The sequence below is a fragment of the Leptopilina boulardi genome, unplaced genomic scaffold (genome assembly GCF_019393585.1).
Source record: "Leptopilina boulardi isolate dan_hultmark-lab unplaced genomic scaffold, ZJU_Lbou_2.1 LbouV2_266, whole genome shotgun sequence".
In the NCBI taxonomy this organism is placed as follows: Eukaryota; Metazoa; Arthropoda; class Insecta; order Hymenoptera; family Figitidae; genus Leptopilina; species Leptopilina boulardi.
In genome coordinates, this window is record NW_026137825.1 from 3,707,041 (window position 1) to 3,731,070 (window position 24,030).

General features: G+C 20.9%; 5 protein-coding genes across 5 annotated transcripts; 3 read left to right on the forward strand and 2 right to left on the reverse strand.

Moving 5' to 3' along the window:
* Nucleotides 1–143: 143 nt before the first annotated feature.
* On the forward strand, nucleotides 144–2,555 carry LOC127281272 (CDP-diacylglycerol--inositol 3-phosphatidyltransferase). The gene is made up of 5 exons (XM_051304899.1): nucleotides 144–263; nucleotides 369–516; nucleotides 1,278–1,566; nucleotides 1,675–1,838; nucleotides 2,126–2,555. The coding sequence occupies exons 2-5, from the start codon at nucleotides 471–473 to the stop codon at nucleotides 2,278–2,280; spliced, it is 654 nt and encodes a 217-aa protein (XP_051160856.1). The 5' UTR covers nucleotides 144–263; nucleotides 369–470; the 3' UTR covers nucleotides 2,281–2,555.
* Nucleotides 2,556–5,445: 2,890 nt separating this feature from the next.
* On the forward strand, nucleotides 5,446–7,439 carry LOC127281329 (39S ribosomal protein L37, mitochondrial). The gene is made up of 6 exons (XM_051304990.1): nucleotides 5,446–5,809; nucleotides 5,883–6,110; nucleotides 6,327–6,446; nucleotides 6,523–6,629; nucleotides 6,709–6,885; nucleotides 6,967–7,439. The coding sequence occupies exons 1-6, from the start codon at nucleotides 5,634–5,636 to the stop codon at nucleotides 7,386–7,388; spliced, it is 1,230 nt and encodes a 409-aa protein (XP_051160947.1). The 5' UTR covers nucleotides 5,446–5,633; the 3' UTR covers nucleotides 7,389–7,439.
* A 2,330-nt stretch (nucleotides 7,440–9,769) lies between these two features.
* Nucleotides 9,770–10,527, reverse strand: LOC127281303 (vesicle transport through interaction with t-SNAREs homolog 1B). The gene is made up of 2 exons (XM_051304950.1): nucleotides 10,367–10,527; nucleotides 9,770–10,303 (listed from the first exon to the last, which is right to left on the reverse strand). Exon 2 carries the CDS (start codon nucleotides 10,202–10,204, stop codon nucleotides 9,857–9,859), a length of 348 nt encoding a protein of 115 aa, XP_051160907.1. The 5' UTR covers nucleotides 10,205–10,303; nucleotides 10,367–10,527; the 3' UTR covers nucleotides 9,770–9,856.
* A 151-nt stretch (nucleotides 10,528–10,678) lies between these two features.
* On the forward strand, nucleotides 10,679–16,986 carry LOC127281302 (uncharacterized). Its single transcript, XM_051304949.1, has 7 exons — nucleotides 10,679–10,843; nucleotides 11,562–11,942; nucleotides 12,023–12,378; nucleotides 12,602–12,704; nucleotides 12,782–13,229; nucleotides 15,292–15,982; nucleotides 16,055–16,986. Exons 1-7 carry the CDS (start codon nucleotides 10,795–10,797, stop codon nucleotides 16,691–16,693), a joined length of 2,667 nt encoding a protein of 888 aa, XP_051160906.1. The 5' UTR covers nucleotides 10,679–10,794; the 3' UTR covers nucleotides 16,694–16,986.
* Nucleotides 16,987–17,864: 878 nt separating this feature from the next.
* Nucleotides 17,865–22,838, reverse strand: LOC127281304 (adenosine 3'-phospho 5'-phosphosulfate transporter 1). The gene is made up of 8 exons (XM_051304952.1): nucleotides 22,566–22,838; nucleotides 22,140–22,351; nucleotides 21,812–22,026; nucleotides 21,492–21,716; nucleotides 19,120–19,270; nucleotides 18,749–18,960; nucleotides 18,526–18,651; nucleotides 17,865–18,447 (listed from the first exon to the last, which is right to left on the reverse strand). Exons 1-8 carry the CDS (start codon nucleotides 22,595–22,597, stop codon nucleotides 18,280–18,282), a joined length of 1,341 nt encoding a protein of 446 aa, XP_051160909.1. The 5' UTR covers nucleotides 22,598–22,838; the 3' UTR covers nucleotides 17,865–18,279.
* Between the last annotated feature and the right edge of the window lie 1,192 nt (nucleotides 22,839–24,030).

The window sequence follows — 24,030 nt, forward strand, 5'->3', positions numbered from 1 at the left end:
GTTGAAAAAAAAGACTAAAAAATTATCCCTACTACGAAAGTACCTATGCAAAATAAAAATAATAATAAAAAGAAATTGAAAAAAAAACATTTTTTTCGCGCCATTTTTTCAAAATATTATCGAACACAAGATATCGAACTCGAAATTCTTCTTCGAGAATTCTCGAATCATTGACGTTCTGGATAATATTATTTTCTGCGTTTCTGGCGTGCGTGCAACACTGGATATTTCAATTGTTATTTCTCTCACTCTTCCATTTATTCGTGAGCATAAGTCTTAGATAATAATTAACAGCACTGATTACATGTACAGTGTCACTAGATAACAGTGTAGTAAAAAAAAATTTTTCCCTCTCTCTCTCTTTCTAGACAAACAAATCCGTGAAATAAGAATTCGAAAAATAAATAATATATAGTTTCACCATCAAAGTGTCAGTTATATAGAAGAAGCGAATCGAATAAACGAGAAAAATGACGGAAACAGAAAATATTTTCATCTTTGTACCCAACATTATTGGTAAATAAAATATTTATAGAAATTTTATTATTTATAATTAATGAAATATAAAAAAATTTTCATTGATAATAATTTATCAGAATATATTTGATGATTTCGTTTTTTTTCCGAGATGAAATAGATGTTAATAATAAATGAGATTTATTTATATTTAAATTTTATTGATTTTTTTATATATATGTATATTGTAAATTTATTTTTAGCGACATTTAATGTGAAATACAAATTTATTATTTCGAAAGTTTTCCTCTGATTACAAAATTTAATATTTATTATTAATTATTATTTATCTAATATTTCTAATTTAATTCTATTTATTTTTTAACGTTTGTATAATTTTTTTTTATATATTTTTAGTTAATTTTCTTTTCTTTTAATTAGAATTAAGTTTTATTTTAATTTTTTATGTTAAGAATTTATAAAAAATTTTATATTGCATTAAAAATTTTAAATAAAATTTTTTTTTTTATTTCTTTCTATAAAAAATATAACAATGGTTTTCGTACGGATAAAGATGTATCCGGTATTTGAAAGACTTCTTCTATTGATTCTATTTAGTATTCTATCACATTTTATGTAACTCCAATGTCAGGTGAAAATAATAATAATAATAATAATTAATAACATTTAAAAAAAAAATATCATTAATTAAATAATAAAAATTAAACCCAGAAGAATATTTTAAAACAAATTATATTAAATAAAATGTTTTTTTTTTTATGAAAGAGAGAAAAAAAATAATTTTTTTTTCTAATTTTTAGGATATGGAAGAGTGATATTGGCCCTAATATCATTTTATTTTATGCCAACACATCATGTTATTGCATCGTGGTGTTATATTACAAGTGCATTATTGGATGCATTCGATGGACATGCAGCTAGATATTTTAATCAAAGTACAAAATTTGGAGCAATATTGGATCAATTGACAGATCGTTGTGGAACAATGTGTTTATTAGTTACATTAAGTCATTTTTATCCAGCCTATACATTTTGGTTTCAATTAAGTATGGCCATCGATATTTCATGTCACTGGATTTTTTTACACGCGTAAGATGCAAAAAAAAAAAAAAGAAGAATTTTTTTTTAATTCTCTAAAATCTTATTCCATAATATATAAATCGATTAATTATTCTTTTTGAATTGAAAATTTTACAGATCATTGCTTCAAGGGAAAACGAGTCACAAATTTATTGACATGTCCGATAATCCAATAATGCGAGTTTACTACACAAATCGAACAGTATTGTTTTTTATGTGCGCAGGAAATGAGGCATTTTATGCTGCTTTGTACCTTTTGCATTTCACCGAAGGACCCATACGTGAGTTACTCAAAAAAAAAAAAAATAAATAAATAAAAATAGAATCAAATTTTATTATAAAAAAGAGAAAATAATTCCGTTAAATGAAAAATTGGCTAAATTCGACTAAATAAAAATTTTGTTAAACTAAATTATGCTTTTTGTGAAATTTTTTTTTTTTTAAATACAAATAGAAAATTATTTTATTTATTTTGTAAATGTAAAAATAAAAAATTAAAATTTTTTTTTAGTAAAAATTTTCACACATAGAAAAATTAATTTCAATTAATAATTAATTTTTATTTTAGTGGCCGGAATAAGTTTGTTCAGGGCAATTCTTTTGCTCTCAGCTCCTGTGGCACTTGTAAAAACAATTCTATCTCTAATTCATGGTTATGTGGCGTGCATTAATATTGGAATAATCGACGTTAAAGAACGCGAACAACAGCGAAAAGTCAAATAAAAAAAAAAAAAAAACAAAACAAAAAATAATAATAAATTTCTTAAATGAAATTAATTATTTATTTATAAAAATCTCTAAAAAAACAAACAAAAAAACTAGTCAGCATACATGTGATGATATGAAGAAAATCAGTTCTTCCCGTATATATATATATGTTTAAATATTCACGTAACGAGATATATATATATTTTTTTCTTCCAGAAATGAACAAAAAATTTGATTTATTTACAAACTTTCACCGTCAAGTAAAAAAGTTCAAGTATCAAAAAAAAAAATTAATTATTAATGAAAAAAAAATAATTTGTTTTCAATGGCAAAATTAATTAATTCAAAAATTTGCATAAACAAAAAAAGGAAAAAATTGAAATTGAAAAAAAAAATTCTCTTAATAAATTAAAAAAAACAACTCTAAAAATAAATAGAGAATTGTATAAAATAATTAAATTTTAGTTAATAAAAAAAAGTAATTAAAAAATAAAAGGAAAAATAGTTCAAAAATCTATCAGAGGAAAAGTTTGTAAATAAATAAAAAATCGTTACATTATTTTTGAATTAAAATAGAGATCAAAATATAAATATAGCTATATTTTTTGACCCAAAAAATATTCATGTGTAAAAAAAAAAAACTTGAATGTGTCTATATGTATGTAATTGTACAATCACTGTGAAAATCCATTCCATAATTTTTACCAATTTATTACTTCGTTCATTTTTTATTTTTTCTTTATTATTATTATAATTATTATTAATTTTTTTCACACACCTGTTATTTATAAAATTATAAATGAATGTGTAGAAAAAAAAGTGGTTCCTATTTTATTTTAATTTTTTTTTTTGCTTTAAAATATTGTATAATAATTTTTAATAAAATAAATTTGTTGTCGACTTAAAAAAATTAATTATTTATTATTAAATTCTATTATTTTAATTTTAAGTATTTATATAATTTATAAATATCAAATTAAATATAGTATTTAATTACCTTATAATCAAATATTAATAAAAAAAAAAAATTAAAATATTAAATTATAAAAAATTTATTAAACTAATGTTAAATATTTTCTAATATTTATTTATTTATTAAATGGGCCATAAAAAGAAATAAAAGTTGTTCTTTTGTAAAATAAATAATAAATGAAAATTATTATTATAAAAAATCGTATGGAAAGTTAGAACAAAATTAAGATACAAAAATATCTATTTTGCACCAAATTTTGTTGAACACGTGTTCAAAATAATAAGAAAATTTTCAAAAGTATGGAAAAAAAGCTTTAAAAAAAAGAAAATTCAATAAATATAACATAATTATTTCTTTTTCTTTCAAAAATGGAAAATTAAATTTCAAGTATTTTTAAATATAAAATTATATTATAGAGAAAATTCATTGTGTATAAATTTAAAAATAATTTTTCGGGAAAACCTCTAGTATATATATTTTGAGGGTTAAGAGCCTCTTGACGGATGAATTCTTTGTTTATTTATAGATTTTGGCAATAACAACAGAGCCTGGATTTCTTTTCTATTCTTCTTTTCCCTCCCATAAACAATTTCAAACTGACGAAAATGGAATAATGTATGTTTAATTTCAAAACTTCTCAATAATAATAATAATAATAATAATAATAATTTGCAATTGTCTCTTCTTGAGATATAGATTTTGCCGTTAAAAAAAAAACTGCCAACTACGTAGTTACTTACATAAAATTACCAACAAAGTGCCACGTGACGTTTTATATGTTACACATAAAAAAAAGAAGAAAAAAAATGAATCATCGTTTCCTTTATACTTTTATATTACATATATACAAATCAGCAAATCATAATATAATTGTCAAGAACATGTAAAATTATTTGACAAAAATTTTAAACAATAAGAATAGAAATAAATTCGAATCATTATTATTATTTTCTCCATCCTCAAGGACGTTGAACAAAAATCTCGTATATATATATATATATAAGCGAAAATTAACAATAACTCGTTATTAGATACGAAATTCCATTACTAAAATTTTTTCTCTTTTATAAAATCATATTTAAACAAAAAAAAAATATTCATAGATAAAAAAAAAATAATATTCCACACAAACATTGATTTATATTTCCTTTGAAAATAATAATTATTTTTATAAATGAGAAAAACTTTTTTTTTGCAATGTAATCGCCAGAAAAAAATAAAATATTATGTGAAAAAACTAACCTCAAAATGTGTATTTTTCTTCAATCTTCATGTCATGTTTAAGCGCCATATTTATATATCACTTTAAACAATTCACGCACACGTTGAGAATGAAAAAATACATGTGTATATATATATATACAATAAAGTTTCACCCAAGAATTCTAATCGCATTTAATATACCTAAATATATATATATATATATCTTGAAAAAAATCTCTCTCTCTATATATATATAGTACAAGGGGAAATATATTAATATTTAACTATTTGAAAAATATAAAATTGCCTCGTGTATGTCTCACGATTCAATTTATTTGAAATTATATGATAAAAAAAAGAAAATAATTGTATTCGTTTGATTGGATAAAATTTATTAAAATGACTGATTTGATTCTTTTTCTCTCGCAAAAAACCACGCACTTTTTCAAAAGAATAAAAAGAGATAAATGAATATATAACAACACACACACACACACATATACAACTACTTTAAACAACCGGCATTCGTTTTTTCTATGACACTTTAAAAATAATCAAAAGAATATAAGATGGCGCTGCAAAAATATGTTCATCACGTGACTACGTGAAACAAATTTTGACATTTATGAGATATTTATTTTTAAATCAAAAATTGAACTTTGTAACAATGATGTGCATATTTCCCCCCTCCCCCCTTGCTTTTCTTCCCTTTATTGTGGAAATTTTTTTTCCGAATTTGGTAATTTTTTTATGTATATTATTATTGTTTTTCTTATTCTTGCAGAAAATGACTAGCAGAATGTAGAGAAATATTTCGCGAACGTATGAATAGGTTATAAAAAATAATCTATGTATTTTTTTTAGTTTATGCTTTGTACCCGAAACTCCGAAATGTGACAGGGGGTGTTTACTTGTTTTCATGTAAACACAGCCTAAGTTTTCCAAGAGGACGTGTCACATTTCAGAGATTGAAATTGTCTCGCCTGTATGAAACATGCCTAAAGGCGAACATGTGTTTTTTTTTTAGTAAAAATACTTGTTCGCAAACAAATTTATAGCGAACATGTTATATTTTGAAAATATTTAAATTTATTTGTAGGTTTCATCGAATTTAGTTAAATATTAAAATAAATAATCCACTGTCTGATAAGATTTAAAATTTTTAAATTAATTTCCTTGTTATAAAACAACAATGAGGTTAACAAAAATTTTATGTAAACAACACATGGGAAGATTTATTAGATCACATTGGTATAGACAAAGAAATCGAACAATTATCGAAGATGGAGCAGAAAAATTTCTTAAAGCAAGAGGAATAAAAATTGTCGATCCTAAGGAATTTATGTATACTAAAACACCCTTCGAAAGGTATATAGAATATTTCAAAAAAAAAAAAAAGATTTGTTTATTTTCTATTATTTTTCTTCTTGTAAACTTGCAGAATTACATTGCCTTTACCACTTCGAGGTGTTGAGGAGAAAAATGACGAAACTCATATTAATTGGCATGATTCTCCATGTTTTATGTATGAAGATAATGATCTTTTAATTGAAGGTGTTACTCAGGCAAAAGTATTGGCAAAAACAATTCTTTTTGAAGATGAATTTCCCAAAAGAATTGAAAATCTCTTTAATCAGTGTCCGGAAAATGTTCATAATCTTGTTTTAAGGTAATTTGCAAAAAAAAAAAAAATTTGTTATTTTAAAATTTATTTAAAAATTAATTTAAATAAATATTTAAAATTTATTTAAAAATAAATTGAAAAATATTTAAAATTTATTTAAAAATAAATTGCAAAATATTTAAAATTTATTTAAAAATTAATTGAAAAATATTTAAAATTAATTTAAAAATTAATTTAAAAAAATTATATTCGTAATTTTAGATCTATTTTAAATTCAAATTTATTTGATGCCTATCAACAAGTTTTACCAAAATTAAAAGATCCCGAACGACCTGCGTGGAATTTCCCTCGATCATTGGGAATAACAAGTTATAGAAAATCGTAAATATATTCTCAATTTTTAATAATTATTTAATCTTGTTTTTTAAAATACTAATTTTATTAAATTTTTTTTTAGTTTCAATTTATTGCATAAATTATTGCAACTTTGTGAATCTATCAATGGAGCCGAAATTGGTTATCAGCGAAGTGTTATTGATAATGGAATCGTTGCCCTTTCTATTGGTAAAAAAAATATTAAATTAATATAATAATTAATTTTTCATTAAATTGTGTCATTAATCTATTTTATTGTAAATTATAGAAAAAGATCTTGATTTAATTCAATTTTCTCTAAATATGGATTTAATGATGACATCCATATTGCCTTTGAAACCATTTCTAGAAAATAATATAGATGAAGAATTACCAAATTTACATCCATTGCATCATACTATTAGTTTGAGAAAAACTAATATTTATGAGGAAAAAAATTTTTACCGTAAGATAATTTTTAGTTTTTTAAATTATTATCTTTTTTTTTTTTTTAATTAATTTAATTATTTTCTTTTTCTTTATTTAGCAATTGATTTTAATCATTCAAAACCACATGTTCATACAATTTTAATTCATCACGATCCAGTTGTTGTGAAAAATCTAACAGAATTTCCAGTTGAAGAAACACAAATTCTTGCACGAAATATGTTAAAAGCATTTACAGCGGCAGCAAGTTGTGCACAAAAAAGATTTGGTGATAAAATAAAAGATCTTCCGGAACCAATTTCAATTCAATGTATTGAAACAGATGGTGAAAATTTTCATTTTTCAACATATCAATTAAATACATTGAATCTTAATGGAACAGAAGGTTTAAAAAATTATTGGTGGTCTTCGAAGAGAATAAAATTATTCGATGAAATTGATTATACCAATGGAACATCACAATTGGAGGGTTATAATCCTGAAGTATTTAAAAGAATGTACGCTTTTTATATTAATAGCTAATTGTATAGTTGAAAATTAACATATTGTAATAAATATTAAGTTAAAAACAAATTTCCAAAAGCTACACCGTGACCTCGACACCGTCCTTGGAAAATCTATTTTCACTTATTTTCAAATAAATCAAAATACTTTGCCATATGCTTTTAGAAAATCTTACATACTTTTTTTTGTAGCATGTTTTTTTACTTTTAACCCGAAAATTTTATTATATTTTTATTTTGCATTTTCATCCCAAAAAAGGGTTATTTTGCAATTTTATGCAGTTTTTTACGAATTTTTGGATATATACCTTACAAAATTACTCTAATATTTAACAATTGTCATTTCATCCTTCAATGATAATGATCAAAATTAAGATGAATTTTATACAATATTAATAATATACTAGCAATATTAAACGCGCGCAAGCGCGCCAAATTGAGTATTTAATTGTTTGTTATAAAGAAATTAAAGATTAATATTATCAATAATAATTTAAATTTATTAGAATATTATTTCATATTAAATGATAATAATGAAAATTATTATTATATGTTATTAAATTATTATATATAAAATTGAATTATTTTCCAAATTTTCAATTTAAAATTCAATTATTTACCAAGTTTTCAATTTAAAATTAAATAAAATTCAAATATTACCCGAAATTTTAATTCAACATCAACTTAAATTAAATTATTATCCAAAATTTCAATTAAAATTCAATTATTTTCCAAAATTTCGAGTCAAAATTAATTATTATCAAAATTTTCAATCAACTAAGATTAAATTATTTTCAAAATTTTCAATTTAAAATTCAATTATTTACCAAGTTTTCAATTTAAAATAAAATAAAATTCAATTATTTTTTAAAATTTCTATTCAAAATTAATTATCGAAATTTTAATTCAACATCAACTTAAATTAAATTATTATCCAAAATTTCAATTAAAATTTAATTATTTTCCAAAATTTCGAGTCAAAATTAATTATTATCAAAATTTTCAATCAACAATCAACTAAAATTAATTATTATCAAAATTTTCAATCAACTAAGATTAAATTATTTTCAAAATTTTCAATTTAAAATTCAATTATTTAGCAAGTTTTCAATTTAAAATTAAATAAAATTCAAATATTACCCGAAATTTTTATTCAAAATTAATTATCGAAATTTTCAATTAAAAATGAACTTAAATTAAATTATTATCCAAAATTTCAATTAAAATTCAATTATTACCCGAAATTTTAATCCAAAATCAACTTAAATTAAATTATTATCCAAAATTTCAATTAAAATTCAATTATTTTCCAAAATTTCGAGTCAAAATTAATTATTATCAAAATTTTCAATTAACAATCAACTAAAATTAATTATTATCAAAACTTTCAATCAACTAAGATTAAATTATTTTCAAAATTTTCAATTTAAAATTCAATTATTTACCAAGTTTTCAATTTAAAATTAAATAAAATTCAAATATTACCCGAAATTTTTATTCAAAATTAATTATCGAAATTTTCAATTAAAAATGAACTTAAATTAAATTATTATCCAAAATTTCAATTAAAATTCAATTATTACGCGAAATTTCAATCCAAAATCAACTTAAATTAAATTATTATCCAAAATTTCAATTAAAATTTTATTATTTTTCAAAATTTCGAGTCAAAATTAATTATTATCAAAATTTTCAATCAACTAAGATTTAATTATTTTCAAAATTTTCAATTTAAAATTCAATTATTTACCAAGTTTTCAATTTAAAATAAAATAAAATTGAATTATTTTTTAAAATTTCTATTCAAAATTAATTATCGAAATTTTCAATTAAAAATGAACTTAAATTAAATTATTATCCAAAATTTCAATTAAAATTTTATTATTTTCCAAAATTTCGAGTCAAAATTAATTATTATCAAAATTTTCAATCAGCAATCAACTAAAATTAATTATTTTCAAATTTTCAATAAACAATCAACTAAAATTAAATTATTTTCAAATTTTCAATTTAAAATTCAATTATTTACCAAGTTTTCAATTTAAAATAAAATAAAATTGAATTATTTTTTTAAATTTCTATTCAAAATTAATTATCGAAACAATGCCAAAAAAACATTGAAAAATTTTAACCAACACAAAATAATGTCAAACAATACATTTAAAAAAAACAAAAGACCTATAACAAATACTAACTTCAGGTGTGGACAGAATGAACGAAAGATATTCACGATTATTATATGTAAAATTTAAAACATAAATTATATATATATAATATACATAAACTACAATAAGTAAACAACAATAAGTACAACTATAACCGAGCGAGCGAGAAATACATCGCTAGTATTGTAATAAATTTTTTTTAAATTTACCATTGGTATTAAAAAAAAATTATCCCTTTGTAATTTCTATTTATTTATTTAAATTTTATTTATATTATACAATAACAAATCTTAAAAAATAAATTTCAAATTTGAATTAAGATTTATTTTTTAAAAAATCGCATATAAATTATAATTCCTAAAATTGTAATTTCCAAGATGATAATTATTATTAAAACAAATTTATTTTGTAAAACTCGTCTTTTCATAGTGCGCATAATTTTTTTTGTTCTATCAAGATCTTGATCGGTTTGCGAAAGACGTTCTTTAGCGCGAAGAAGTGATTCACGTTGTCCACCTAATTCTGTTATTACTTCTGTACCAATTTGTTCTGATTCACGAGCAACTGCTTGTGATCTTACAACCGATTGATTTGATCTTTCAAGAGCTGATCTACTTTGAAGAAGAGTTTGACGATGCTCTGCTTCCCAATTTATAACTGATGGATTCATTTTTTTTTTTTTTTTTTTGAACTTAATTCGTTTTAAATAAAATTTATTTCCTTTATTAGTTATTTAGAAATATTTACAACAAAATTAAAAATGCACCATCTAAGAGAATTAAGAAATTACTAGATTAAAATTATGTCAGCAAAATAACTTCAAATGACTTACCTTTAATAAAAGAATTTTATCTTTATTTAAAGACAATCGATTAAAGAGAGACAAATTTTTTTTCAAAACTGTCAAAATATTTATTTACACTGATCTCTATATACATTATAGAGATCAGGGCTTGAAACTTCGTGGTTATGTTAAATTGATGATCCATTATGTGAATCGTTAAGGTGCTTTCACAAAATATCAAACATAAAGGTGTTTTTTTACCAATGAAAAAAAGGATAGTTATATATTCATGTTTTTTTCTATCTCACATTCTATATTGCCGCCAATAAAATTGTTGTCTCATGAAAATACGCCCAACATTATACCCACAGTTCCGGTCTGTCAAATATCAAGTAAAGATGGATGTTGTTAGAAAGTGAAACACTTTGTGTAACGATAAATATAATAAAGAGAATTTTTATTATATCAACGTTAAAATGAATTCGAAAAAAGGTTTAAAAAGCGTTCAAAATTTTTACGATGGAGGTAATAAATATATTTTGTCTATTATTAATTTAATTTCGTTTAACCGCAAACATTAGGTTGCCGAAATGTCAAAACACATCTCTTTTTTTTCGAAATTCCGTCTGCTTGTGTGCGTCTTCATGGCGTCTGCTAGTTTGACGCTGCCAAAAACTTGAAATCTATATGATTTAATGAATTTAATTAAATTTAATATCAATTAAAGGATATATGATTATTTTGAAAATGATTACTTTTTATTTGTTTATTAGGAAAATATGAAATTTTATTTTTTCAAGATGCCTGAGCGTTATAAAAGCATCTTTATTATATTATGATGACAAGAAATTAATTTTTTAATCTTTTTCAATCAGGACAGAAATTTAATTTGATTAAAAAAAAAAAAAAATATCAATTTTTTGGGGGAAATGATATTATAATATTAAATTGGTGATTAATTTTCGATTGTATATTGTTTGAATAATTGGGGTTACTATAGGTCAAGGTAAAAAAAAAAGTCAAGGATTTTTTTTTTTTAATAAAAGAAACGAGAATTTAAAAAAAAATTATCTCTTCTAAATTAGAATTTTTTTAATAATAAAATTTTTATTTTTTTGTGTAAAGAAAAAATAATTTTTCTTCCTTTTAGAAATATTTTCTATTTAATTAATTTTTGAGAAATATTTTAAAATCAATGTGAATTAATTTTTTTTTTTTAAATTTATTTTATTTTCAATTATAGAAAATGTTGGAAGAGATAGTCCAGCGGCTTTATTGGATATGTTAGCTGAAGTCGCATCGCAAACACTTCATTCAGAAAAAGAACAAAGTGAAAAGTCAGTTGTGAATAAAAGCAAAATAAAATCAGAATGTTTAAAACGAAAAAATCAGGATTTAACATATTCTCTCGTTCAATTAATTTCAATGCCAATGACACAATTGATTAAACAATTTTCAATATTCACAAGCGATGAATTAAAAAGGCAATATTCATATGTTTGCACATTAATGCCTGATTGTGAACAAAAATATACGAGTTTTGCCAGTGAGAGTAAGGCAAGAATGTCTATAAAAGCACATTTGGAAGATCATTTGGAATATTTAAAATCAAATAATGAAACTTGTAAGAAAAAATAACTATATTTAATTTATTTAGTAATAAATTATTTTACATGTAAATAAAAAAATTATTTTTTTTTACAGACACAACATTTACAGTAAATACGGGGAAAAAAATGAAAACAAAATTACAAAATAAAAAAACAAAAGTGCCACGAATCAAGAAACCCCAAGAAATTTTAAATAAAGAAAATAAAGATATAAAAATAGAAAAACCAACAAATTATTTACGAAAAATTCTTACAAATGAATTAAAATCTCCAACTGAGGAAAATAGTATTGATATGAATGTTTTAACGGAAAATGATAATGATGATAGTAATGAAATAGATGCAAAAGTTTTGGATGATCACAGTTATTATGAATCAACGAAAGATAACGAATTACCTGACATTGAAAATGATAGTAATGAAATTGTTCCTAAAACTGGCAATGAAAATGTAAAAATTTTTTTTAATTTAAAATGAAAAATACTTTTTTAGAAATATTTTCTTTAATAATAATAATAATAAAAATTTATGTTTATTTATTTTGTCGAATTTTATTAACAAAAATAATTTATTGACATTAAATGAAAAAAGAAAAACAAATGTATTTAGGTGCATCTTAAATTTATCTTGATTCTTATTTCGATTATGTAACATCTGGTGCTTTTATTTTTAGATCATGTTAATGGTGGTGCAAAGCGACGGTGTTCACATGAAAGAAGTTCCCTACTTGTCAGAAAAAAGAGACGATTTAAATCAGGAACCAATTTACCTGCCAGGTTTGTTTAAATTCTTAATTTAAAAATACTTTTAATTCCTTTCTTTTTTTTTTTATTTTTCTAATTCATTTTTTTAGAACCAGTTCAAACGGAAGAGGTTTATGCAAGAAATATGGAAAGTCCTGTACCTGCGAAACCAAAAGGAAAAGCAAAATTTATTGGTACAAGCCGCGAGGAAAAAGAAATGGCACTACTTTTAATGGATCGTATTAAAAAGAAGGGCAATCCAAGTGGAAATAATCTTCAATGTCGCATTTGTGATCCACCGAGAACATTTACAGCGCCAACAACACTTGTTTCACATTATCGTAGTCATGCGGGAATTAAACCATATGAATGTCGAATTTGCCGATCAGTTTTTACAAGACGACATAGCTTGAAATATCACATGTTAATACATCAAAATCAAACGCGATTCACGTGCGCTGATTGTGGAAAAAAATTTCGACATCCATCACATTTTCGTGAACACAGAAGAAGACATACTGGCGAAGCACCATTTGGTTGTCCAGATTGTCCTCAGAGGTATGGGAAAATTATTTTCATAACAGATTTCATAGTCGTCTCCTTTTTCTCCTATTTGTTCCTAAAAATACCCTATTTGAAAAAGTTATCCCTAAATTTCTTCTATTTTTCACAAAAAAAAAAAAAATTAGTATAAATCTTTGATTTTTATGAGAATACTTTTTTAAAATATATTCATTTTCTACCAAAATTTAAATAAATTAAATAAATTTCGTAAATTATGTAATTTACGAAAATTTTAATTAAAAAACTCATGAAATTAAATTATTTCTAAAATTTGTTTCTAATATTTTTTGGTAAATTAATTATTTCAAATTTTATCAATTTTTTTTTTCAATAATTAAATTATTTAAAACATTTTTCAATTTAAAATTCACGAAAATTCAATTATTGTAAAAAATTTTGTTAATTATTTTCATTAACTTTAAATTACAATTATTTCAATTAAAAAATTTGAAAAATTAAATTATTACTAAAAAAATTTTCAAAATTTAATTATTTTTAAACATTTTATCAAAAATTCTTTGTTATATTTATTATTTCTTTTATCTTTAATCAAGGTATTCGAAAATTGAATTATTTAAATTATTTAAATCATTTCAATTTCAAAATTGTACAATATTCAATTATTATCTGAAGCATGTTGAAAAAAAAAAACCTTCTGCAATTCAAATTTACGAAAATTTCAATTAAAAATCTCATAAAATTTAATTATTTCTAAAAATTTTCTTTTTAATTCTTTGGAAAATTAATAATTTCAAAAAATTTTTTCAATATTTTTTGATAATTAAATTATTCAAAACATTTTTTAATTCAAAATTCTCTAAAATTCAATTATTGTTTAAAATTTTATTAATAATTTTCATTAAATAAAATTATCAAAAATTTCAACAAAAGAACTCAAAAAAATTCTATTAATTTTAATCAAGTTCTTCGAAAACTGAATTATTGGAATTATTTTTTCAAATTTAAAAATTCTTTAAAGTTCAATTATTGTTTGAAGATTAGAAAAAAAAACCTTCTGCATATTAAAAATTTAAATAAATTAATTAATTTTGTAAACTCTGTAATTTACGAAAATTTTAATTAATAATCTCATGAAATTCAATTATTTCTAAAATTTGTTTCTAAAATTTTTTCTTAAATTAATTATTTCAAATTTTATCAATTTTTTTTCAATAATTAAATTATTTAAAACATTTTTCAATTTAAAATTCTCTAAAATTCAATTATTGTAAAAAATTTTGTTAATTATTTTCATTAACTTTAAATTACAATAATTTCAATGAAAAATTTTGAAAAATTGAATTATTACTAAAAAATTTTAATTGGAAATTTTGAAAAATTTAATTATTTTTAAACATTTTATCAAAAATTCTTTGTTATATATTTATTATTTCATTTAGCTTTAATCAAGGTCTTCGAAAATTGAATTATTTAAATTATTTAAATCATTTCAATTTCAAAATTGTACAAAATTCAATTATTATCTGAAGCTTGTTGAAAAAAAAAACCTTCTGCAATTCAAATTTACGAAAATTTCAATTAAAAATCTCATAAAATTCAATTATTTCTAAAATTTTTTTTTTTAATTCTTTGGAAAATTAATGATTTCAAAAAATTTTTTCAATATTTTTTAATAATTAAATTATTCAAAACATTTTTTAATTCAAAATTCTCTAAAATTCAATTATTGTTTAAAATTTTGTTAATAATTTTCATTAAATCAAATTTACAATAATTTCAATTATTTTCAAATTAAATTTTTTTTTCGAATTATTTATTTCTAAAAATTATTCCACTTTTTCAAAAAGTCAATTATTTAAAACAATTAAAATTTTTCTAAAATTCCATTACTATTTAAAATATTTGCCGGAATTCTGAATACGAATAATTTTTATAATTTTCTTTAATAAAAAGTAACTAAATAATTATTTCAAAAATTTGTCCTTGAAATCTTAAAAAAATTTTCTCCAATTTTAAAATGTATTTAGAATCGCTATGAAGCCTATTAATATTAAAATTTCTTTTTTCATCTCTAATAAAAAAATTTCTTTTTCAGATTTAAAACACGTAATACATATAAACGTCATTTAAAAACACGTCACGGTAAAGTTTTAACAACATCGGGTGAATTACTTCATTTATCTGAGGAAGATTTTCAAAAAGTTCGCACTAGCCGTAAGAAAAAGCCAACAATTATTGAAATTCCAATAATTGATGAGAATATAACAGCGCCTGAATCAATTTTACCCGAATATGATGAATCAAACTGTGATATTGAAGAAAATGTTAATGAAAATTATCATCATCATCAATTTACGAGCAATGATGATGGAACTGTTTGGATGTCAGAGAATATCGCTCATATTATAAATAAAGAGGAGAAATTAAATAATTTTCAAATTACAGACGATATCGATAATAATGTTGAATCACGTGTTTGTAAGACTGATTTTCTTGAGACTGAAGACAATGAAAATGAATCATTTAATTCTAGGCATCATTTATTTGATAGAATTAATCAGCCAATTGATAATTGTAATGAAGTTGAGGAGAATTCAATTATTTTAGATGGTACTATTGAAACTGATTTGGAATTTATGAAAACAAATACTCAAATTTTATACGAAACAAATGAAAATGAAGAAATTTACAATGAATACGATAATCAAATAGAAAATGTTGGCGAAGAAATTTTGGGATATGAAGAAGAAATTTTGCAAGATATTGATGTTATTCATGAAGTTCAGGTAAGAAAAATCTATTTTTTTTTTTTTTTTTCATTTTATACAGTTTACATAACAAGAAATTAAAATTTTCAGATAGAAAATGAAGATAATTCACATGATTTCAATGATTCTTCTGTGAATGTTTTTTGTGATAACGAAGAAGAAGAAGAAGAAGAAAGTGAAAATCCTTACGAGCAAAAAATTTTGAAAATAGAAGAAAATCCCCTTGAGGAAGAGGAAGATTTTGTGCATAAAGAAATAGAAGAAGACGAAGAGGAAGGAGAAGAAATTTTGCCAACAATTGACTATGAAAATAATTCAGAATCAGAAGATATTAAAGAAATGAAAATAACATCTCAAATAAATGAAAATGCATTTAGTGAAAAATGTTTTTTAAATAATGATGATAATAATGATAATGTTAATAATTCTGAGGCAAAATCTGTCTTTAATTTGAATTTAGATCAAAAGGAAAAAGTTATTGTTGAACCATGTGGAATTCCAATTTCACCATTTCAAAGTCAATCGGCATTTCATATAACAAAGGATGGTAAAATGACATTATTTGGTAAACAAACACAAACAATAAATTTAATGCAAAATGGTAGTGCAATTTTGTTTCTATCAAATGGCACAGAATTGACAAAAAATTATTTTAAAATTAATCAAAATGGAATTCTTGTTAAAGAATTAAAAACATTGCCAATTAATGCTGCTGCTTCTGATAAGTAGGTCTCATTCATTTTTTCATTTAAAATTAATAATCTTTTTTTTTTCTAAAGGAAGCGCAATTTTTCATAAAAAAAAAATTTCATTTTCTTCATTGCATTACATTTTGCATTTTCAAATTAAAATTTGACCGCTTTTTTTAAAATTGTCATTAAAAATTTAAATATATACCTTATATACATAATAAGTAATGTCTACGTATGTACATATTAAGTCTAAAATAGTTTTTTTTTTATATATATATATAAAATGCATTCAACACATTTTCTATAATATACATTTATAATAACAAATAAGTTAGATATTATTTCATTTTTCATCAAAATGTTATTATTATATAGTATAACCTGCATTTATAAAAGTTACAACTGTCTATTATTATTATTCTTAAATTTTTGCATAACTAGAATTTTTATTCTAACTTTTTATTTTATATATTTTCAAATTATACAATAATTTGACATTTAAAAATAATTTTTTTCATTTTCAAATGTAAATTAATGAGTTAAACCGCTCAATGGTGTCTTCCATTCGACAGTTGCAACTATTTTTTTTTTTTTTTTTTATGAAGTAAAAAGGGTAAAGTCTATTTTCTATGGTATAATATAGAAATACTTTTTAATTTTTCCTATAAAATAATTAACAATTTTTATATTTATAAAACGTGTATACAAAGTTATAATTAAAATTCATTTATTTCATTTTCTAAATAATTATGTAATTTTTTATACCTACATAAATATACAAAAGAGAAAGCTTTTTTTTTAGTTTTAACTATAATGAAAAAAAATTTTCATTTCGTTTTTTGTACTTAAAATAACTTTTAAGCGACTTATTAATAATTGTTGTGCATTAAAAAACAATGAATGATTTTCTAATCATAATTTTTTTTTTTTTAAGCCCAAGTGCCTTAGTATTTAAATTTCCAAAAATAATTCGCTTGCTGCTTTAAAAATTATAGTATTTAAAAGAAAACTAATTTATGAAATTTAAAATTATTTTTTAGTTCTTTTATTTATGGAAAAAATGCTTGAAAATATAACAAATATATATATATATATTATACTTTAAAATATACTGTTTAATATAACTATTATATTCAGCTTTTGCAATTTTTCTACGAATAATATTACACTTTTTAAGACGAAATAAATAATCATGTAATCGCAAAATATAATTGTATTTTTATACTATTTTGTACTTATATTTAATAAACGCAACAAAAAAGTAATTAAAATCGCAAATTTTCATATATAATTAAAAAATAAACCATTTTGAAATTTTATAATTTTTTAATTGTAAAAAGTAGTTTTAGTAACAAATAAAAATATTAATGCCCTTGTGAAGTAAAAAAAAATAATTCTGTAAAGTAGATATTAAAAAAAGGTTCAAGTTTTTTTCAAATATTAAAATATTTAAAAATTTTTCTTTTAATTAAAAAAATGCTATTGGAAAAAAATCATAAAACTTTTTTAAGCTTTCTAAAATCATTTCTATTATATACTATAAAGAAAACCCTCGTGATAAGGAAGACAAATAGAAAACAATTTCAAATAAATAAAATTATAAATAAAAATAAAATTTATAATTTAACATCTTAGACTACTCACTTCTGCTTTTTGCTTTTTGATAAATCGTAATCGACTCTTGCAATAAATACGAAGAAAAACAGAGAAGAAAACAATGATTATTCCAAAAATCCCTAAACTTGTGATTGGATGATGATAGACTAAACATGAAATCAGGATTGCTAAACTCTAGAAAAATATTGATAATTTTGATTATATAATTAAATAATTAAATAATTAATAGTAATTAATAATAATTAGTTTTACCTGTCTTATTGTCATAATAATGACAAATGTAACAGCACCGAATTTTGAAATTGTATAATAAATATACAATTGTCCACTAGCTGAGCAAATTGAAATTAATAAACAATCGACAATGAATCGTGGATGCTAAAATCAAAAAAAAATCCCATTATAAAAATGTAAAATTAAATTTTTTTTCATGTTATAAATTAAATATTAAAATAAATATTCATTAAATATTTGCCTTGGTCATAAATGTTAAAGAATAAGTTAAAGTCGATTGTTGAATAAGTGATGTTGATGTTAAAAGACATGAAAACATATTAACTGCACACATCATTTGTACACTTGTCATTCCATATTCATTGAATAATGCATTTTGCCAATTACTTGTGAAACTGTCAAGAATCATGTAACCAACAAGAAGTAAAACACCAAAAAATGTCGTTACTTCATCTGCAAAAAAAAAAAAAAAATAGTCAATCAAAACTGTTTCGAAAAAAATTAATTATAATTTTCTGCCTTTTTTTTCATACATAACACAAAATCAACATTATTAATTTCAAAATTATAAAACTTTTAATTTTAATTTATTTTTTGATAGGAATTTCTTACCTGTTTTTGGATCAGTACTTCCTAACATGAACATTGTCATGCCAATTGAAATAAAAAATGCAGTCACGTATTCATAATAATCGTATGAATTACGTGAAATAATTTTACCCATTATCATGACGGGTATAATTTTTGAAGCTTTTGCCAAAACCTAAAAATGGAGGGTTTTTTTTAAAACTTTTTTTCATTATATATATATATTTTTTTTAATAGCATTTACAGGCTTTAGAGTAATTCTAAAAAATATTTTACAGGAAATAGAGAACTGTAAATGAAATTTATTTCTTAATAAAAATGTTTTTTTAGAAATATTTTCAAGAATTTTTATTTAGAATACATTTTAAAATAGGAGACAAATTTTTAATATTTCAAGGACAAATTTTTGAAATAATTATTTAGTTACTTTTTATTAAAGAAAATTATAAAAATTATTCGAATTCAGAATTCCGACAAATATTTTAAATAGTAATAGAATTTTAGAAAAATTTTAATTGTTTTAAATAATTGACTTTTTGAAAAAGTGGAATAATTTTTAGAAATAAATAATTGAAAAAAAATTTAAGTTAAAAATAATTGAAATTATTGTAAATTTGATTTAAAGAAAATTATAAAAATTATTCGTATTTAGAATTCCGACAAATATTTTAAATAGTAATGGAATTTTAGAAAAATTTTAATTAAATGTTTTAAATAATTGACTTTTTGAAAAAGTGGATTAATTTTTAGAAATAAATAATTGAAAAAAAAATTTAAGTTAAAAATAATTGAAATTATTGTAAATTTGATTTAATGAAAATTACTAACAAAATTTTTAACAATAATTGAATTTTAGAGAATTTTGAATTAAAAAATGTTTTAAATAATTTAATTATTAAAAAATATTGAAAAAATTTTTTGAAATCATTAATTTTCCAAAGAATTAAAAAAAAAAAATTTGGAAAAAATTGATTTTTATGAGATTTTTAATTGAAATTTTCGTAAATTTGAATTGCAGAAGGTTTTTTTTTTCAACAAGCTGCAGATAATAATTGAATTTTGTACAATTTTGAAATTGAAACGATTTAAATAATTTAAATAATTCAAATTTCGAATACCTTGATTAAAGCTAAAAGAAATAATAAATAAAACAAAGAATTTTTAATATAATGTTTAAAAATAATAAAATTTTGAAAAATTTCCAATTAAAATTTTTTAGTAATAATTTAATTTTTCATGATTTTTCATTGAAATTATTGTAATTTAAAGTTAATGAAAATAATTAACAAAATTTTTTACAATAATTGAATTTTAGAGAATTTTAAATTGAAAAATGTTTTAAATAATTTAATTATTGAAAAAAAATTGATAAAATTTGAAATAATTAATTTACGAAAAAATTTTAGAAACAAATTTTAGAAATAATTGAATTTCATGAGATTATTAATTAAAATTTTCGTAACTTACAGAATTTACGAAATTTACGATTTAAATAATTTAAATAATTCAATTTTCGAAGACCTTGATTAAAGCTAAAAGAAATAATAAATATAACAAAGAATTTTTGATAAAATGTTTAAAAATAATTAAATTTTGAAAAATTTCAAATTAAAATTTTTTAGTAATAATTTAATTTTTCAAGATTATTCATTGAAATTATTGTAATTTAAAGTTAATGAAAATAATTAACAAAATTATGTACAATAATTGAATTTTAGAGAATTTTAAATTGAAAAATGTTTTAAATAATTCAATTATTGAAAAAAATTGATAAAATTTGAAATAATTAATTTACTAAAAAATTTTAGAAACAAATTTTAGAAATAATTGAATTTCATGTGATTTTTAATTAAAATTTTCGAAAATTACAGAATTTACAAAATTAATTAATTTATTTAAATTTGAATTTGCAGGAGGTTTTTTTTTCTAAGTTTCAAACAATAATTGAACTTTAGAGAATTTTTAAATTTGAAATAATAATTCCAATAATTCAGTTTTCGAAGAACTTGATTAAAGTTAATATAATTTTTTTGAGTTCTTTGGTTGAAATTTTTGATAATTTGATTTAATGAAAATTATTAACAAAATTTTAAACAATAATTGAATTTTAGAGAATTTTGAATTAAAAAAAGTTTTGAATAATTTAATTTTTAAAAAATATTGAAAAAATTTTTTGAAATTAGAATCAATGAAAATTATTAACAAAATTTTAAATAATTTACTTTTAGAGAATTTTAAATTAAAAAATTGTTTTAAATATTTTTAAAGAATTTGATAAAAATTAGGTACTTTTAGGAATAAATAGGGGAAAAAGAGGGACTTTTAAAAAACATAGGAAACAAATGTGAAGCCTGCAATAGCATTTAAGCAATTTAATTAAAATATAATTCACTAACCTGAGATGGAAAACTGACGAATTTAAGAGCTTCATATTGACACCAACTACTTAAAACATTTGATAAAGAACAAAATACATATTTATATAATGGCGTTGTATGATGTGGTTGTCTTTGAGCCATTAAATAAAGACCCGACATTAAAAATGCCAATATTCTATTGACAAAAACTAAAAATTGTGAATCTCGAAAATGACTTTTATTGCCATAATCATCTATATACTCCTGGAAAAATGAAATAATTGCAATTATTAAATTAAAATATTAAATTCAAAATTTCAAAGTTTTCATTAAATTTAAATAAATATTTTTGTATTTACTTGTGTCATGATTTTCTCTTGTAAATATCCCCATGTCAAATAACTAAATTGAAGTCCCAAAAAACAATATAAAAGTAATAAAATTTCTTGAATAAATGTTTGTTGATGAGAATTATTATATGTTGACGATGTAAAATGCGTTGAGTCTAAAAGACCACCGGACTGACCAGTACCAATAAAACAAGAATGCAACAATTTTGGTAAACATCTTTTACCTATAAATTTCAAAGAAAAAGCAAATTTAATACTATTTTTAAATTTAAATCGTATTTTTTTTTTTTTTTTTGGTTAAAATAAAATTAATTTACTAATTATAACCTTAAATTACCTTCTCTTTGAAGATACTTGGTGTGATTAACATATTTATGAATAAGAAATCCCGGCAATAATACTGTGCAATAACCTAATATATTTAAAGTAAGACGAATTATCCAATTATAATTTGAAGATGAGCTGAGAATTTCCTCTCCAGTTCCTAAGAACAATTTGACTACTTGTGTTGATCCATAAATTAAACTTACTGAGAGAAGTATCAGAATGCTGAAAATAATTCTTTATTATTTAATATGAAATTATTTATTATTAAACAATAATAGAAAATTATTATTTTTAAATTTTGATTATTTTAAATTTTAATTAAAAATAGAATAAAAAAAATTGCCTTTTATAAAATTAATAGAAAAATTAGAAACATTTATAAACTTACTAAAAAACTATAATAAAAATATAATACGAAAAATCGAAAAAAACATACCATATTACAATATCACCAACATAATTGCTCATCTTTTTTTTTTTTTTTTTCTTCTATATTTTATGGCTTTCGCGAATTGTAATAATTATTCATATCTGGCACTTATTTAAATCTATAAAGGAACCCATAAGTTCCAATTGTGTCAAGGTTAAATAATTATTAGTATTTTGTTATTATACATGTTTGTAGAAATTTTCAATCTCCATTGTACATTTGGTATTTTCCAATTTGTTTGCAAAGAAAATTCCCTTACCCTTAAGGTACATTTACATCAATCATGTTTTTTATTACCTATAATTGCTATTTTTTACCGTAATATACGCAAGTGGAAAACCGCATTCCCAACCCTTATATAGGACTACCACGAAGTAAGAATAAGGAGTCTTCACTTTGAAGGAAAAATGTCCCCAACTATGGTACAAGCATTCCGGAAAATTAGAATAGTCGGAGGTGGCGTTCGTAACGGGAAAAACCTTAAACTATTGATTTCCCTAATGAAAGTCGTCTGCTATTTATTTTGAAAAGTATATTATAAAATCACATAATTTCATATTTTTGAAAAATTATGTAATTGAATAAATAGTAAATGTTAAATATGAAATATTATTTGTATTTAAAAAGTCATTTACAAATTAATTAATTTTATTATTTTTAATGAAGTTCTTTAAAAATTCACTAACTTTAAACTTCTTTTTAATACACATTCTTTAACAATCAATTATTGTTTTTACAGTACGACGAAATTTCGAAAGGTAGTTTAATAATACCTTTCCAATGGTATATTATTTTTTTTGGACAAACTAATTTTCCTACAGGTGAATTTAAGTAACGTCACACCTCGAAAATGTGTTTTTTTAGATTCAGCAAAATTGCACGAAGGAAAAAAATATCCAAAAATATGTTTTTCTTACTTAAAAAACACCTATTAATAAAAAAAATATTTCGTACGATTGGCAATTTCACTGTAAACAGGTGTGATTTATGACAATTTGAAGAGTTTTTAAAATGTTTTAAATTATTGAATTTTATTTAAATATGATTAAAAACATTTTTATTACATTTGCTTTTATAAAGAATTTTAATAATTTTAAAAATAATTGATATTCGGAAAAGTCATATATTCGAAAGATTCTTATATTGAATTAATTCAATTTTAATAGATTTTTAATGGAAACTTTTTTACAATTAAATAGATACAGATTACTGTAAAAACAAAAAAAACAATAGTTGATTGTTAAAGAATGTGTATTAAAAAAAAGTTTAAAGTTAGTGAATTTTTAAAGAACTTTATTAAAATTAATAAAATTAATTAATTTGTAAATGACTTTTTAAATACAAATATTATTTCATATTTAACATTTACTATTTATTCAATTACTTAATTTTTCAAAAATATGAAATTATGTGATTTTATAATATACTTTTCAAAAATAGCAGACGACTTTAATTAGGGAAATCAATAGTT

What these genes read in the sequence shown, in the direction of transcription:
- LOC127281272 (XM_051304899.1), top strand. Translation starts at nt 471, where the DNA reads ATGACGGAAACAGAAAATATTTTCATCTTTGTACCCAACATTATTG. An exon ending in CTTTGTACCCAACATTATTG is followed by an intron (nt 517 to 1,277) that starts GTAAATAAAATA and finishes TCTAATTTTTAG; the next exon opens with GATATGGAAGAGTGATATTG. An exon ending in TTTCACCGAAGGACCCATAC is followed by an intron (nt 1,839 to 2,125) that starts GTGAGTTACTCA and finishes TTTTTATTTTAG; the next exon opens with TGGCCGGAATAAGTTTGTTC.
- LOC127281304 (XM_051304952.1), bottom strand. Translation starts at nt 22,597, where the DNA reads ATGAGCAATTATGTTGGTGATATTGTAATATG. An exon ending in GTTGGTGATATTGTAATATG is followed by an intron (nt 22,352 to 22,565) that starts GTATGTTTTTTT and finishes AATTATTTTCAG; the next exon opens with CATTCTGATACTTCTCTCAG. An exon ending in TCGTCAGTTTTCCATCTCAG is followed by an intron (nt 19,271 to 21,491) that starts GTTAGTGAATTA and finishes CTCCATTTTTAG; the next exon opens with GTTTTGGCAAAAGCTTCAAA.
- LOC127281302 (XM_051304949.1), top strand. Translation starts at nt 10,795, where the DNA reads ATGAATTCGAAAAAAGGTTTAAAAAGCGTTCAAAATTTTTACGATGGA. An exon ending in CTAAAACTGGCAATGAAAAT is followed by an intron (nt 12,379 to 12,601) that starts GTAAAAATTTTT and finishes TTTTATTTTTAG; the next exon opens with ATCATGTTAATGGTGGTGCA. An exon ending in TGTCCAGATTGTCCTCAGAG is followed by an intron (nt 13,230 to 15,291) that starts GTATGGGAAAAT and finishes TTTCTTTTTCAG; the next exon opens with ATTTAAAACACGTAATACAT.
- LOC127281329 (XM_051304990.1), top strand. Translation starts at nt 5,634, where the DNA reads ATGAGGTTAACAAAAATTTTATGTAAACAACACATGGGAAGATTTATT. An exon ending in ACTAAAACACCCTTCGAAAG is followed by an intron (nt 5,810 to 5,882) that starts GTATATAGAATA and finishes GTAAACTTGCAG; the next exon opens with AATTACATTGCCTTTACCAC. An exon ending in AATCGTTGCCCTTTCTATTG is followed by an intron (nt 6,630 to 6,708) that starts GTAAAAAAAATA and finishes TGTAAATTATAG; the next exon opens with AAAAAGATCTTGATTTAATT.
- LOC127281303 (XM_051304950.1), bottom strand. Translation starts at nt 10,204, where the DNA reads ATGAATCCATCAGTTATAAATTGGGAAGCAGAGCATCGTCAAACTCTT.